Genomic DNA, 12938 nt, shown 5'->3' on the forward strand with positions numbered 1-12938 from the left:
GGAAGAAAGCTTAAAGGGGTACTCCGCTGCTCAGCGTTTGGAACAACCTGTTCCGAACGCTGGTGCTGGGAGCTCGTGATGTCATAGCCCCGCCCCCTCATGACGTCACGCCCGCCCCCTCAATGCAAGTCTATGGGAGGGGGCGTGACGGCTGTCACGCCCCCTCCCATAGACTTGCATTGAGGGGCGGGCGTGATGTCATGAGGGGGCGGGGCTATGACATCACGAGCTCCCGGCTCCAGCGTTCGGAACAGTTTGTTCCAAATGCTGAGCACCAGAGTACCCCTTTAATAACAAATAATGAACCCAATGCAGGATATCCATCAAACTGGTCAGAACCGCATGACCTAGAATGTGCTCAGAAGATATTGCTGTAATTCTCCAAGACTGTTATGCCTCAAAAGTGTATCTGCCAGTCGTTTTTTACTAATACCTTTATGGCTCCTCTTGCAGTAAACACGATCTTTCCCTGCACTGTATTTTTAGGTTGGGTATTTAGACTACATACAAGAGGTAGCAGAGAACAGACACATGGACAGTTGTAATGGCAAGTGGTGACAACTGCATAATATGATGTACAATTACAGCTAAGTCTTCCAAAGCATAATACAGAAATGATATATAAATCATGATGAAATACTAAAAAATCCCTGTTTACTTTAATCTTTCGTGTGCACCAAATTCCCTTCTTTCAGGGTCCAAGCACAAATAGGAACATTATTCTCTTCAATGTCCCATTCACACTTCCCAAGGCACTTTATGTCAAAAAGTACTATACTAGGAATGCTGCATTGAAAAGCCGTATGGGTATGTATACAAATATACCTCAGATGACAATACCATCGACTAAAAAGAATAGAACAAAAAATGAGGTATGAGGCTTCCTGTGCTGCGCAGTAGCAGAAGCAGATTACCTTTTTCACATGAGAAATCCCATTTATATCTAGTAGTGTTTCAGGCATGTGTACACCTAAAGTCTTACTTATTCAATTTATGGACAGCTTTTTGTTGAGACAATTGAAAACATATATGAATGTATATAAGTGAGGCTTTTGGAGGCATACAGCAGGCACATGCAATGTCCTTAGCTTCCCTGTGCTTTATTAGTTCTTACTGCCCAGTCTTGAACTGTACCACTGGCAAACGCTGCAAAGAAGATGGCTCCAAATATATTGATGCCAGCTGCGATGTAAAACACGACTTGCCATTGTTCCACAGTGTTCTGCAAGAAGACATAAGACAACAAGTCAGATACATTGCTATGAAACATTTTATAGAATGAGGGTTTTTAAAATGTACCACACTGATCTACATACACCTGTTTTAGTGTTATCCAATAAAGGCAATGTATCAACTATGGTTTTGACTAATTAAACAATATTCTAATCCACATTGGCAGAGATTTATCAAAATGTGTGAAAGAAAAAAAAGTGGAAAGGATTTTCCCACAGCAACCAATCACAGGTCAGCTTTCACTTTAACAGAGCTTGTTAGCTGAGCTGTGATTGGTTGCTGTGGAAAAATTTCTCCACTTTCTCTCACACAATTAGATAAATCTGGGTCATTTTGTTTATCTATTATGTTTTTATATTTTTAGATTGATTTTATTCTGTTTTCTTTAGATTAATGGGATCAGCCATCTTTGCCAAAGTTGCTGTAAACAACCTTCAAAGATATGCAGCCATATGAAACATAGGAACCTGTAGTCTGGAGGTGAGCCTTTTACTTCTATGGGAGAGGTTTCTAGGCACATAACCTGCGCAACAGCCATTAAGCAGAAAGAGGGAGGATGTGAGCCTTTGACTATAACCTATAGTGAATGGTGGATCCTGTGTTATCTACACTGCTCAAAAAGTTAAGGGAAAAAGGGAATATTTTTATTAAACGAATGTGCCCAGGCTGACTAATAAAACAATAAAAGCTTTACCTCAGCTCTTTTGCTCCCTCATAGCCTCTGGCATCAGGACACCCCGTCTCCTGGCTTGTCTTTGTTAAACTTAGCTTTTCCAGAGGGGCTAAAACTGCAGACAGGACATCACAACACGCACAGTTAAGCACTGGCCATAGCGGTGACTGCCATATTCACTTACTACAGCTGCAGATGCTACGATCTGCATCTCAGGTAAAATAAGTGTCACTGGCCGCAGACAGGGTGCCCTGATACCGGGGACTACAAAGGAACGGAGGAAGGAGAGTTTAAGTTTTTTTTGTTTAAAGGGCAGGCTGGGGACTTAGAGTAAATAAAAGTTTTCATTGGACAACCCCTTTAAGTATCACAGCATAACACCAACTCAATTAAACTTCAAGGACATCAATAAGTCCACTGAGGAAGCATAAGCGATTGTGAATCAACCTCCTCTGCTTTGGTGCAAATAAAAGGAACAACTGGTGCACTGGAGAAGCAATAGCAAGGAGACAAACCCCAAAAAGGGTATGGTTTTGCAGGTGGTGGCCACAGACAATTACTTCTTCCTTATCCTTCCGGATTCTTCTCCTATTTTGTACTTCGCTAGTGTCCTCATAACTAGTGGTAGCATAAGGTTAGAACGGCAGACAATTCAAGTTGCACAGGTAGTCCAGTTCCTCCAGGATGGCACATCCATAAGTGCCAGGACAAACAAAGGTCTCCCAGTACAGCCTCAAGATCATGGAGCAGCTCCCGGGACAGAAACAGACTTTGTAAGGGGGGGCATGTAGGCCAGATGTACTCTTCTGGGACTTGTGCCCACAGACCAGCACTATTTCCCAGGAAACACCTGACTTGGCAAGTCTACCACTGGTGCCCCATGTTCTTCACAGTTGAGAGCAGGTTCACAAAGTATGACAGGTGTGGAAGTGTATGGAGATGCACTGGTGAGTTTTATGCTGCATGTAACATGATCCAGCATAACTGATTTGGCAGTAGGTCTCCAAATGAAAGCCAGCGGTACGCTGAATGCGGTTAGGTACAATGCTAAAATTTTTAAAGCTATCATCAGATTTTGGCTAAACATACTGATCAAAATACAGTGTGTGAAATAGCCGATGAAGAACAATGCTCAGTCACATGTGGCCAGAGTGTGTAGGTGGTACCTGGATGAGAAAGGCAGTGATGCAACTGACTGGCCCTCCTATTCCCCAGACCTGAATCCAATTGAGCACTTCTCGGACATTATGCTTTGGTTCATCGGATGCTACCAACTAGCTCCCCACACAGTCCGGAAGCTCACTGATGCCCTGATCCATGTTTGAGAAGAGAATCCACAGGACACCATCCACCATCTCATCAGGAGCATGCTTCAAAATTGTTGGAGTGCATGCGGGTGTGTGAGGACCATACACACTACTGAGCCACATTAAGTGTTGTGGTGATGAAATTCACAGTCAATTTTTCTGGGATTTCATTTTTTTACTTTGATTATGTGATTTGTTCGGTGTCGATTGATGATTTTGGTTTCTTTTGAAACATCATTTTGTTCCCAACAAATGATATTTTTATAAGTGTTCCCTTAATTATTCAGGGCACTGTATACGTAGATGTTACAATCTATTGTAAGCCTATTACGAAATTCTAATTCAGTGGCCAGAGTGAAAAATTAAATTTTTAAAAAAATGGTATTATATCTAATAAACAGTACTTACACTCTTTTTATATTATTTTATAGTCTATAATGTACTTACTTCATGTGTTAATGCTTTGGCAATAACTGGCCCAACCATTCCAGGAATAGTACCAAATGTGTTTGTGATTCCAAGTAAAAGACCAGCATAGCTGTAAATCAAGAAATGGAAATTAGGTCATTTCAGGCTGTTCATTTTAACAACATGGTCTATTAATGGCAAAGTAAAGAAACACAATAATGACAATGAGACTGTATATGGACAGTACATAAACTCTGGTACAAAGCTTCATAAACATAATTCTAGGAAGGTATATTCATTGCGTCAGCAACCAAAAGCAGCAGGTCACCTCATTCAGATGGCGGACTCCAATAAAGTGCAACAGCTATTGTCTTTATTTGTTACCCAAGGTGCAATGTTTCAGCCATATCTTGGCCTTTAGAAGCAGAATGGAACGATCGGCACTGCAGCTAACCTGGTGCACGTAGTAAACAGATGCAATCAATCCAAAGGAAGTCTTGGCACACGGTAAGTATCTTGCATGTGGCTAATTCAGCTTAACATAGCTGGCGTTACTGCACGAGTATCGGCTCAAACCTAAGTCGACCATTTGATGTAAAAACGTGTTACTCCCAGTACCTCACCACTTTCATGAAAAGGGTCACTCCATAGCCCAGTTGCGTTTCCAGATCTTGGAACAGGTTAGATACCCTAGATGTGACGGTGATATTAAAAAACTCCTCCATTATACTTAATACATTGGCTCTGATTTACTAAGAATGGAGTGTAGGTTTCTTAGTGGGTTTTAATTCCACACAATTTTTTTTCCCACAGTATTTACTAAGCTTACCCTACATTTTGCCCTTTTTTTTATTTATTTTTTTACACATGCTCTGATCTGTAGGGTTTTCCTCAGCTCAAATCCACCACATTTTCTGTGGAAACCTTAGTAAATATGTTGTGTTTTAATGGAAATGTTGGGGACACGCCCCCTTTTTCCCAAAAGACATGCCCCTTTTTCGGGTTTTCCCAGTAAAATGGAGAGTTGGTCGGGTTTTACATTTCTGGCGCAAATTCCGGCGCAGACAGAATTTTCTGGAGCACAACTTGACAAAACATGTCGGGTTTACAATAGTAAATCAGGGCCAATGTCTCTGAGGGGCCTCAATTGAGACTATGAAATTCAACAAGATATGTAATATACGATATACTTTATTGTTATACTTTACCTCTTTTTTCCAACAAAGATCTACCTGAATATATGGATTATCCATTAGTGAGATTTATGTTATATGTCACTAACAGAATGTAGATGTTTGCATTACTTAAAGGGAACCAATCATCAGATTTTACCCTATATAACGCTTGGTAAAGCGTTATATAGGGTAAAATCTTTATTTTCACCATCCCTGGGGGACGCTCCTGCCCCCAGGGATGGTGAAGATTTGAAGTTATAAACCAGTCACCGCCACAAGTAGTCACCTGGGCGGGGAGCTCTTCTCATCTACTCCCTTTCTTCGGCCGGCAGCGACGCCCCCTCTGCTTGATTGCCGGGCTGCGTCATCACTCTGCTCCGTCTGTTCAGTGAGCGGAAAGATGACATGGCCCATCAATCAAGCGGAGGGGGCGTCGCTCCCGGACGAAGAACGGGAGTAGGTGAGAAGAGCTCCCCGCCCAGGTGACTACTTACGGCAGCGGCGGTGACTAGTTTATAACTTCATATCTTCACCATCCCTGGGGGCAGCAGCATCCCCCGGGAATGGCGAAAATAAAGATTTTACCCTATATAACGCTTTACCAAGCGTTATATAGGGTAAAATCTGATGATTGGTTCCCTTTAACTTAGTTTTTTTTTCTGTATAGCACGTACTGCAACATATATTGTTATGTTATGCTACAACCCCTTTCTGTGATGTTAAAAGATGTAATTTCCATTGTGAACATTAGCTGTGGAGAAAGGCTCAGGTGTGAGCTGATACACCAGCCATGTTAAGCTGAATAGACCACATGCAAGATACTTACTGTCTGCCGAGACTTCCTTTGGATTGATCATATCTTGACCTTTGTCATGCTTGACATAGCCCTGATTGTTATTAGTTGAATATATCTGAGGGATCATAGTGATAATTGTTCAGGGTACGTTCACTAAAGTATTATATAAATTATCACTCAGTAGTATACAGGTGATACTCGAAAAATTAGAATATTGTGCAAAAGTTCATTTATTTCAGTAATGCAACTTAAAAAGGTGAAACTAATATATGAGAGAGACTCATTACATACAAAGCAAAGGTTGTGATTTGTCAAAATTGTGATGATTATGGCTTACAGCTCATGAAAACCCCAAATCCACAATCTCAGAAAATTAGATTTTTACATGCAATCAAGAAAACAAAGGATTGTACATAAAACAATATCGGACCTCTGAAAAGTATAGGCATGCATACTGCTTGTACTGTGGCACTGCTGAGGTGTTATGGAAGACCAGGCTGCTTCAATAGCGGCCTTCAGCTCTTCTGCATTGTTTGGTCTCATGTCTCTCTACTTTCTCTATGGGGTTCAGGACAGGCGAGTTTGCTGGCCAATCAAGCACAATAATCCCATGGTCATTGAACCAGGTTTTGGTGCTTTTGGCAGTGAGGGCAGGTGCCAAGTCAGCATCTCGATAAAGCTCATCTGCGGAAGAAAGCATGAAGTGCTCCAAAATCTCCGGGTAGACGAATTAGTTGACCCTGGATTTAAAGGGGAACTCAGGTGAAAAAAAATAAATGTTTTCAAATCAACTGGTGCAAGGACGTTAAACAGATTTTTAAATAACTTAAAAATCTTAACCCTTCTAGTATTTATCAGATGCTGTATACTACAGATACATTTGTGAAGTTCTTTGCAGCCGGACCACAGTGCTCTCTACTGACACCTCTGTCCATGTCAGGAACTGTCCAGAGCAGGGGAGGTTTTCTATGGGTATAGGATTCTAATCTGGACAGTTCCTGACACGGACAGAGGTGTCAGCAGAGAGCACTGTTGCCAGACAGTAAAGAAATTCACAAATTTCTCTGTTTTATACAGCAGCTGATAAGTACTGGAAGGATTAAGATTTTATAATAGAAGTAATTTACAAATCTGTTTAACTTTCAGGCACCAGTTGATTTGAACACATTTGGTTTCTACTTGTTTCCACCGGAGTTCCCCTTTAACCCCTTAAGGACCAAGCCCATTTTCACCTAAAGGACCAGGCCAATTTTATTTTTGAGTTTTATTTTTTTCCTCCTTGCCTTCTAAAATCCATAACTCTTTTATATTTCCATCTATTGACCCTATATGCTTTTTTTTTTTTTTAAGCGGTACAAAAATATAAATCTAAAACTTTTTGTACAAAATCAGTAATCTAAAAACGCCCTATTTTGACGACCTATAACTTTCATTTTTCCGTATATAGGGCAGTATGAGGGCTCATTTTTTGCGCCGTCATCTGTACTTTTTATCGATACCACATTTGCATACCGTATTTATCGGCGTATAACACGCATTTTTTAGCCTAAAGTCTATCTGCGTGTCATACGCCGATAAGTCGCTGCAGTTCAATTATTTAAAGCGGGCGCCTTAAATCAATGAACTGCAGCGGCTTTTGCAGGTCCAAAGACCTGCCGTCGCTGCCGGCTTCTCTGCCCCTGCCTATCCTTGGGTCCAGAGACTGCCGGCGCTGCTGCCCCATTGCCTCCCCCCATCCCCGGTTTTATAATTACCTGTTGCCGGGGTTTTCTGGCTCCGGTGTGGCGTCTCCTGCGTCGTTGCTATGCGCTGCGAGGCGCAATGACGAGTGACGTCGCATTGAAGACGTCACTCGTCATTGCGCCTCGCAGCGCATAGCAACGACGCAGGAGACCGGCACCGGAGCCAGAAGAAGCGCGGACCCGACCCCGGCAACAGGTAATTATAAAACTGGGGATGGGGGGGAGGCAATGGGGTAGCGGCGCCGGCAATAGGGCACCGGCGCAGATAGCCAGGGAGGAGAGAAGTGGCGGCAGCAGGGCTCTAGACCCCAGGAAAGACAGGGAAAGAGAAGCGGGCAGTGACGGCCTCTCTTCCCCCTGCCTTTCCTGGGGGCTTCTGCGGAGTCAGAAACAGTGTATCGGGGTATACAGATGCACACACACACGCCCCCTCATTTTACCAAGGATATTTGGGTAAAAAAAATTTTTTTACCCAAATATCCTTGGTAAAATGAGGGTGCGTGTTATAGGCCGGTGCGTGGTATATCCAGATAAATACGGTATATAAAACTTTTAGATCATTTATAAATTTTGTGGGGGGGGGGGAAATTTGACAACAAAGCAGCATTTTTGGACTATTTTTGAAATTTTTTTACGTTAACGCCGTTCACCGTATGGGATCATTAACATTATATTTTGATAGTTCGGACATTTATGTACGCAGCGATACCAAATATGTTTATGGCAAAAAATTACGCTTTTTGGGGGTAAAATGGGAAAAACTGACAATTTTCATTTTTATTGGGGATGGGGATTGTTCATTTTTTTTTTTTTTTTTAACATCTTTCTACTTCTCTTGCTCTGGTCTGCTCGATCTCAGACCAGAGCAGGAGACACCGGGAGATGGACGGAGGCAGGTGAGGGGACCTCCGTCATTACAGATGATCAGATCGCCACGGCAGCGCTGCGGGCATTCCGATCATCTATTTTAACATGCGCATTGCTGAGGGGTTATTGGCAGACATCTGCGCAATTGCGGATGTCGGCCATTACCGGTGGGTCCCTGCTGTGTATGACGCGAGCACCGCTCCGATGCTCGCAGTCATACCAAGGACGTAAATGTACGTCCTGGTGTGCGAAGTACCGCCAAACCCGGACGTTCATCTACGTCTGTGGTCGTTAAGGGGTTAATGAAGCACAGTGGACCAACACCAGCAGATGACATGGCTCCCCAAATCAATACCGAATGTGGAAACTTCACACTGGACTTCAAGCATCTTGCGGTGTGTGCCTCTCCATTCTTCCTCCATACTCTGGCTCCTCGGTTTCCAAATGAGATGCAAAACTTGCTCTCATGAGAAAAGAGGACTTCGGAGCATTGAGCAACAGACCAGGTCTGTTTTTCTATAGCCCAGGTAAGACGCTTCTGACATTGTTTGTTGTTCAGGAGCAGCTTGACAAGAGGAATACGACTCTTAAAGCCCATGTCCAGGATCCGTCTGTGTGTGGTGGCTCTTGATGCACTGACTCCAGCCTCAGTCCACTCCTTGTGAAAGTACCCAACACTTTTGAGTGGCCTTTTCCTGACAATCCTCTCCAGGCTGCGGTCATCCCTGCTGCTAGTGCACCTTTTCTCTTCCATAATCGTCACAATTATGACAAATCACAGCTTGAACTATCGTGCTTTGCATGTAATGAGTCTCTCATATATTAGTTTCACCTTTTAAGTTGCATTACTGAAATAAATTGCACGATATTCAAAAATTTTCGAGTATCACCTGTAGGTCAACAAAATGACACCCATGGAAAGATTTACATTACATATGCCTGACTGATGTGTAGCTCCTTTTAGATTCATCACTAGACAATGATGATGCCACGTGGTGGGGTGAGGAGACAACACCCCTACTGACTGCTGAATTGTCCATCAAATCATCACAACAACTTTTCACAAAGTCGATTTTTAGTTGGTGGTTTGAAACAATGTTCCTTATAAATGGCTCTCCACAATAAATAAAATTCAGATGGGCAAACCCAATTTAGAAATAAAAACACGCATGAAAATAAGTTGTCTTTTTCAATGTTGAGCATTTTCAGTTAGAAAGCCACATGCTTGTTAAAGTACTTACGATGGAGCAATATCTAAGTGATTAATATTGTATCCAGACATGCTGAACCCTCCAAGTGTGGTGGATAGTGTAAGAAATACTACAGCCAGAGTATAATCACAACCTGTGTAACCAGCCGCCAACAGAAACACTGCAGGACCAACCATTCCTACAAAAAGAAATATTGGGAAGAAATGAGGCATTAGAAGCCAGTTTGGGGCATGATCTATCACAAAATTGTTCTGAGAGTTTCTGGCAATTTCTAGCTTATAGTGCTGATGTGTGGGCTGAGAAATCCCAGTAATGAATTGCAGCTTACCGTATATACTCGAGTATAATCCGACCCGAATATAAGCAGAGGCCCCTAATTTCACCCCAAAAACCCAGGAAACGTCATTGACTCGACTATAAGCCTAGGGTGGGAAATACATCATCTCCCCATGTCATCATCCCCCCGTCATCATCCAGACCCCCATCATCATCACCCTGTCATTTTCACCCCCGTCATCATCCCCCCCGTCATTATCACCGCCTGTCAATCAGAGGTCTTCAACCTGCAGACCTCCAGATGTTTCAAAACTACAACTCCCAGCATGCCATCGGCTGTCCGGGCATGCTGGGAGTTGTAGTTTTGAAACATCTGGAGGTCCGCAGGTTGAAGACTAGAGATGAGCGAACTTACAGTAAATTCGATTCATCACGAACTTCTCGGCTCGGCAGTTAAGGACTTATCCTGCATAAATGAGTTCAGCTTTCAGGTGCTCCCGTGGGCTGGAAAAAGTGGATACAGTTCTAGGAGACTCTTTCCTAGGACTGTATCCACCTTTTCCAGCCCACCGGAGCACCTGAAAGCTGAACTAATTTATGCAGGATAAGTAATCAACTGCCGAGCCGAGAAGTTCGTGACGAATCGAATTTACTGTAAGTTCGCTCATCTCTATTGAAGACCACTGCGGCCTTCGTCATCATCCAGACCCCCCTTTAGTTTTCTACTCCCCTCCCCTTGGTGGGAAGGAAGGGTGAGCTGGTCGGGGCCATCTATGCTGCAGGGACCGTCCGGTGGGGAGGGTTAGTCATTCCGGGTTCTCCATTTTCACCGGGAGGCCCTCTTCTCTGCTCCGGGCCGGCCCTGGACTAGTGAGGTTGCCTTGACGATGATGCACAGGGACGTCCTGTGCATGAACGTCCCTGTGCATCGTCGTCAAGGCAACATCACTAGTCCGGGGCTGGCCCGGAGCGGAGAAGAGGGCCTCCCGGTGAAAATGGAAAGCCCGGAATGACTAACCCTCCCCACCAGACGGTCCCTGCAGCATAGATGGCCCGGACCAGCTCACACTTCCTTCCCACCGAGGGGAGGTGAGTAGAAAACTAAAGGGGGGGTCTGGATGATGACAAAGGCCGCAGTGGTCTTCAACCTGCGGAGCTCCTGATGTTTAAAAAATACAACTCCCAGCATGCCCAGACAGCCGATGGCTGTCCGGGCATGCTGGGAGTTATAGTTTTGCAACGTCTGGAGGTCTGCAGGTTGAAGACCACTGAAAGGGATTGATAGGCGGAGAGTTCACTTGAGTATAAGCCGAGGGGGGGGCGTTTTCAGCATGAAAAACTCGGCTTATACTCAAGTATATACGGTATATTGAATAGGTGCAATGTAAATGCAGATATGTTAAAGGAAAACTGTCAGCCTGTTCACCCACACTAAACCCAATGCACTAGGTTATAATGTGGGTGAATAGGAGTCCAACAATGGGGATCACTTACTTAAATGTGTCCAGTAGTCCGGAAGATATGTCACCCAGAAGATCCTCTGCTGAATTCAGTGAATCGTACGCAAGGGGCGGGGCTTCGCCAGCTCAATTTACATATTCATTGTCTGTGACTCCACATCCTAGTGAAGTCGAGTCACAGACAATTAATATGTAAATTGAGCAGTGAAGCCCTGCCCCTTGTGCCCAATTTCTGGGAGCATATTTCAGGACCTACTGGACATATTTAAGTAAGTGACCCCTTGTTGGACTCCTGTTCACCCACATTATAAACCAGTGTATTGGGTTTAGTGTGGGTAAACAGGCTGACAGTTTTCCTTTAAGTAAATATTCACACACAGCAGTTAAAATTTATGTATTTATTTATATTCATTTATTTTTACGGAGAATTGCTGTGGTTTTGCAATGCAGTTAATGGGCGTGCATGAACAAATTTATGGTCGTGATTCACCTGTAAAATAGTTGTGGACAATAAGCACTTTGTCATGTTTTCAACCATGCAAGTATGAGGGAGCTTTTGCTTAGCACTCTGCTCTTAGACAAATAGCGTACAAGTTCACCCTCTTAGGAATAAAGCATATGGCAGTATTTGGGTACCTTGGTTATCTGTATAGACTATGTATACTGTCTTTATGGAAACACGTAAAAATTCAGAATGCATGTCTGTATGCAACAGGTTATAGGCAGAATGCTCCACAAAATGTAATATAGTAGACCACCATCTTCCCAGGGTCTAGTTTTCCTAATCCAGAGGCTTCCAATCTGTACCCCGTGAATGGCTTTGAAGGGCTCCGCAATCCCCCAGGGGAATAGAGGAAGAAGGGGTGATGGGCAAACACTTATAAATGGTATTTTATAAGTTCTATTTTATATTTCTATTATATTTTACAAGATCTGGAGAAAACCCATGCAAAAACCAAAATAAGCTATATAAATCCATGCATGTTTTCCTAGAAATTCCAACCTTGGATGCCAGTGCTGCAAGGTCACATAGCAATGCATGCAAAATGCTATATAAAAATCAATGACAGTATCCTGACTTATACAATTAGGACACATTCACACGTCTGGATCTCCTGCGAGTTTCCCGCAGAGGGTTTAAGTCATGGTGGGTTTCCCACAGCAAAATTTCCACTGCAGACCCCTTTGTAGTCATTGTAATCTGCTGCAGATTTTCCACTTAAATCTGCAGAAGACCTGGATGTGTGAATGTACCTCAGTGTTTCCCAACCATGGTGCCGCACCCTGGTAGGGTAACACTGACATACCATGAAAGTTTACATTACAAACACAAAGCATGCACACAACTTACCCAAAGTGTTGAATGTTTTACGAACAAAGACAGTCGAGAAATTCCACCTCTCCCTCATGAGATCTGCAAAATGACCAGTAATGATCATACAAAGCCAACATCCAAAGTAAGGAAGAGCAGACAGGAAGCCATTCTGTGAGGAAACATATTTGTACAGTTCATTCCATTGAATTCATACAATTATTCTATAGAATAAAAAGTCTGATGGCTCTACATGCATTATTTTGGGACACTGGCTGATGACGGGCGCCCTTCATCAGCCACAGAGCGATCTTTGCTCCGTGCAGCTCATGAACGGGAGTGCTGCAGGAGAGATCGCGGGGGTCCCCAGCGGCGGGACCCCGCGATCAGACATCTTATCCTCTATCCTTTGGATAGGAGATAAGATGTCTAGCGGTGGGGTACCCCTTTAAGGCCAAAAAAAAACAGACAGTGTGAA

At 43.4% G+C, this 12938-nt stretch overlaps 1 protein-coding gene across 3 annotated transcripts in view; it reads right to left on the reverse strand.

The window, feature by feature from the left end:
* Nucleotides 1-224: 224 nt before the first annotated feature.
* Nucleotides 225-12938, reverse strand: part of SLC17A5 (solute carrier family 17 member 5) — a 57584-nt gene continuing 44870 nt past the window's right edge. For all 3 annotated transcript variants that reach the window (XM_056565883.1, XM_056565884.1, XM_056565885.1), the window contains exons 8-11: nucleotides 12500-12632; nucleotides 9443-9590; nucleotides 3661-3751; nucleotides 225-1222 (exon numbers count right to left, since the gene is read on the reverse strand). In XM_056565883.1, the coding sequence (XP_056421858.1) occupies nucleotides 1085-1222; nucleotides 3661-3751; nucleotides 9443-9590; nucleotides 12500-12632 (510 nt within the window). In that variant the 3' untranslated portion in view covers nucleotides 225-1084. The remainder of the gene's footprint in view (nucleotides 1223-3660; nucleotides 3752-9442; nucleotides 9591-12499; nucleotides 12633-12938) is intronic.

Source organism: Hyla sarda, chromosome 3 (genome assembly GCF_029499605.1).
Source record: "Hyla sarda isolate aHylSar1 chromosome 3, aHylSar1.hap1, whole genome shotgun sequence".
Classification (NCBI taxonomy): Eukaryota; Metazoa; Chordata; class Amphibia; order Anura; family Hylidae; genus Hyla; species Hyla sarda.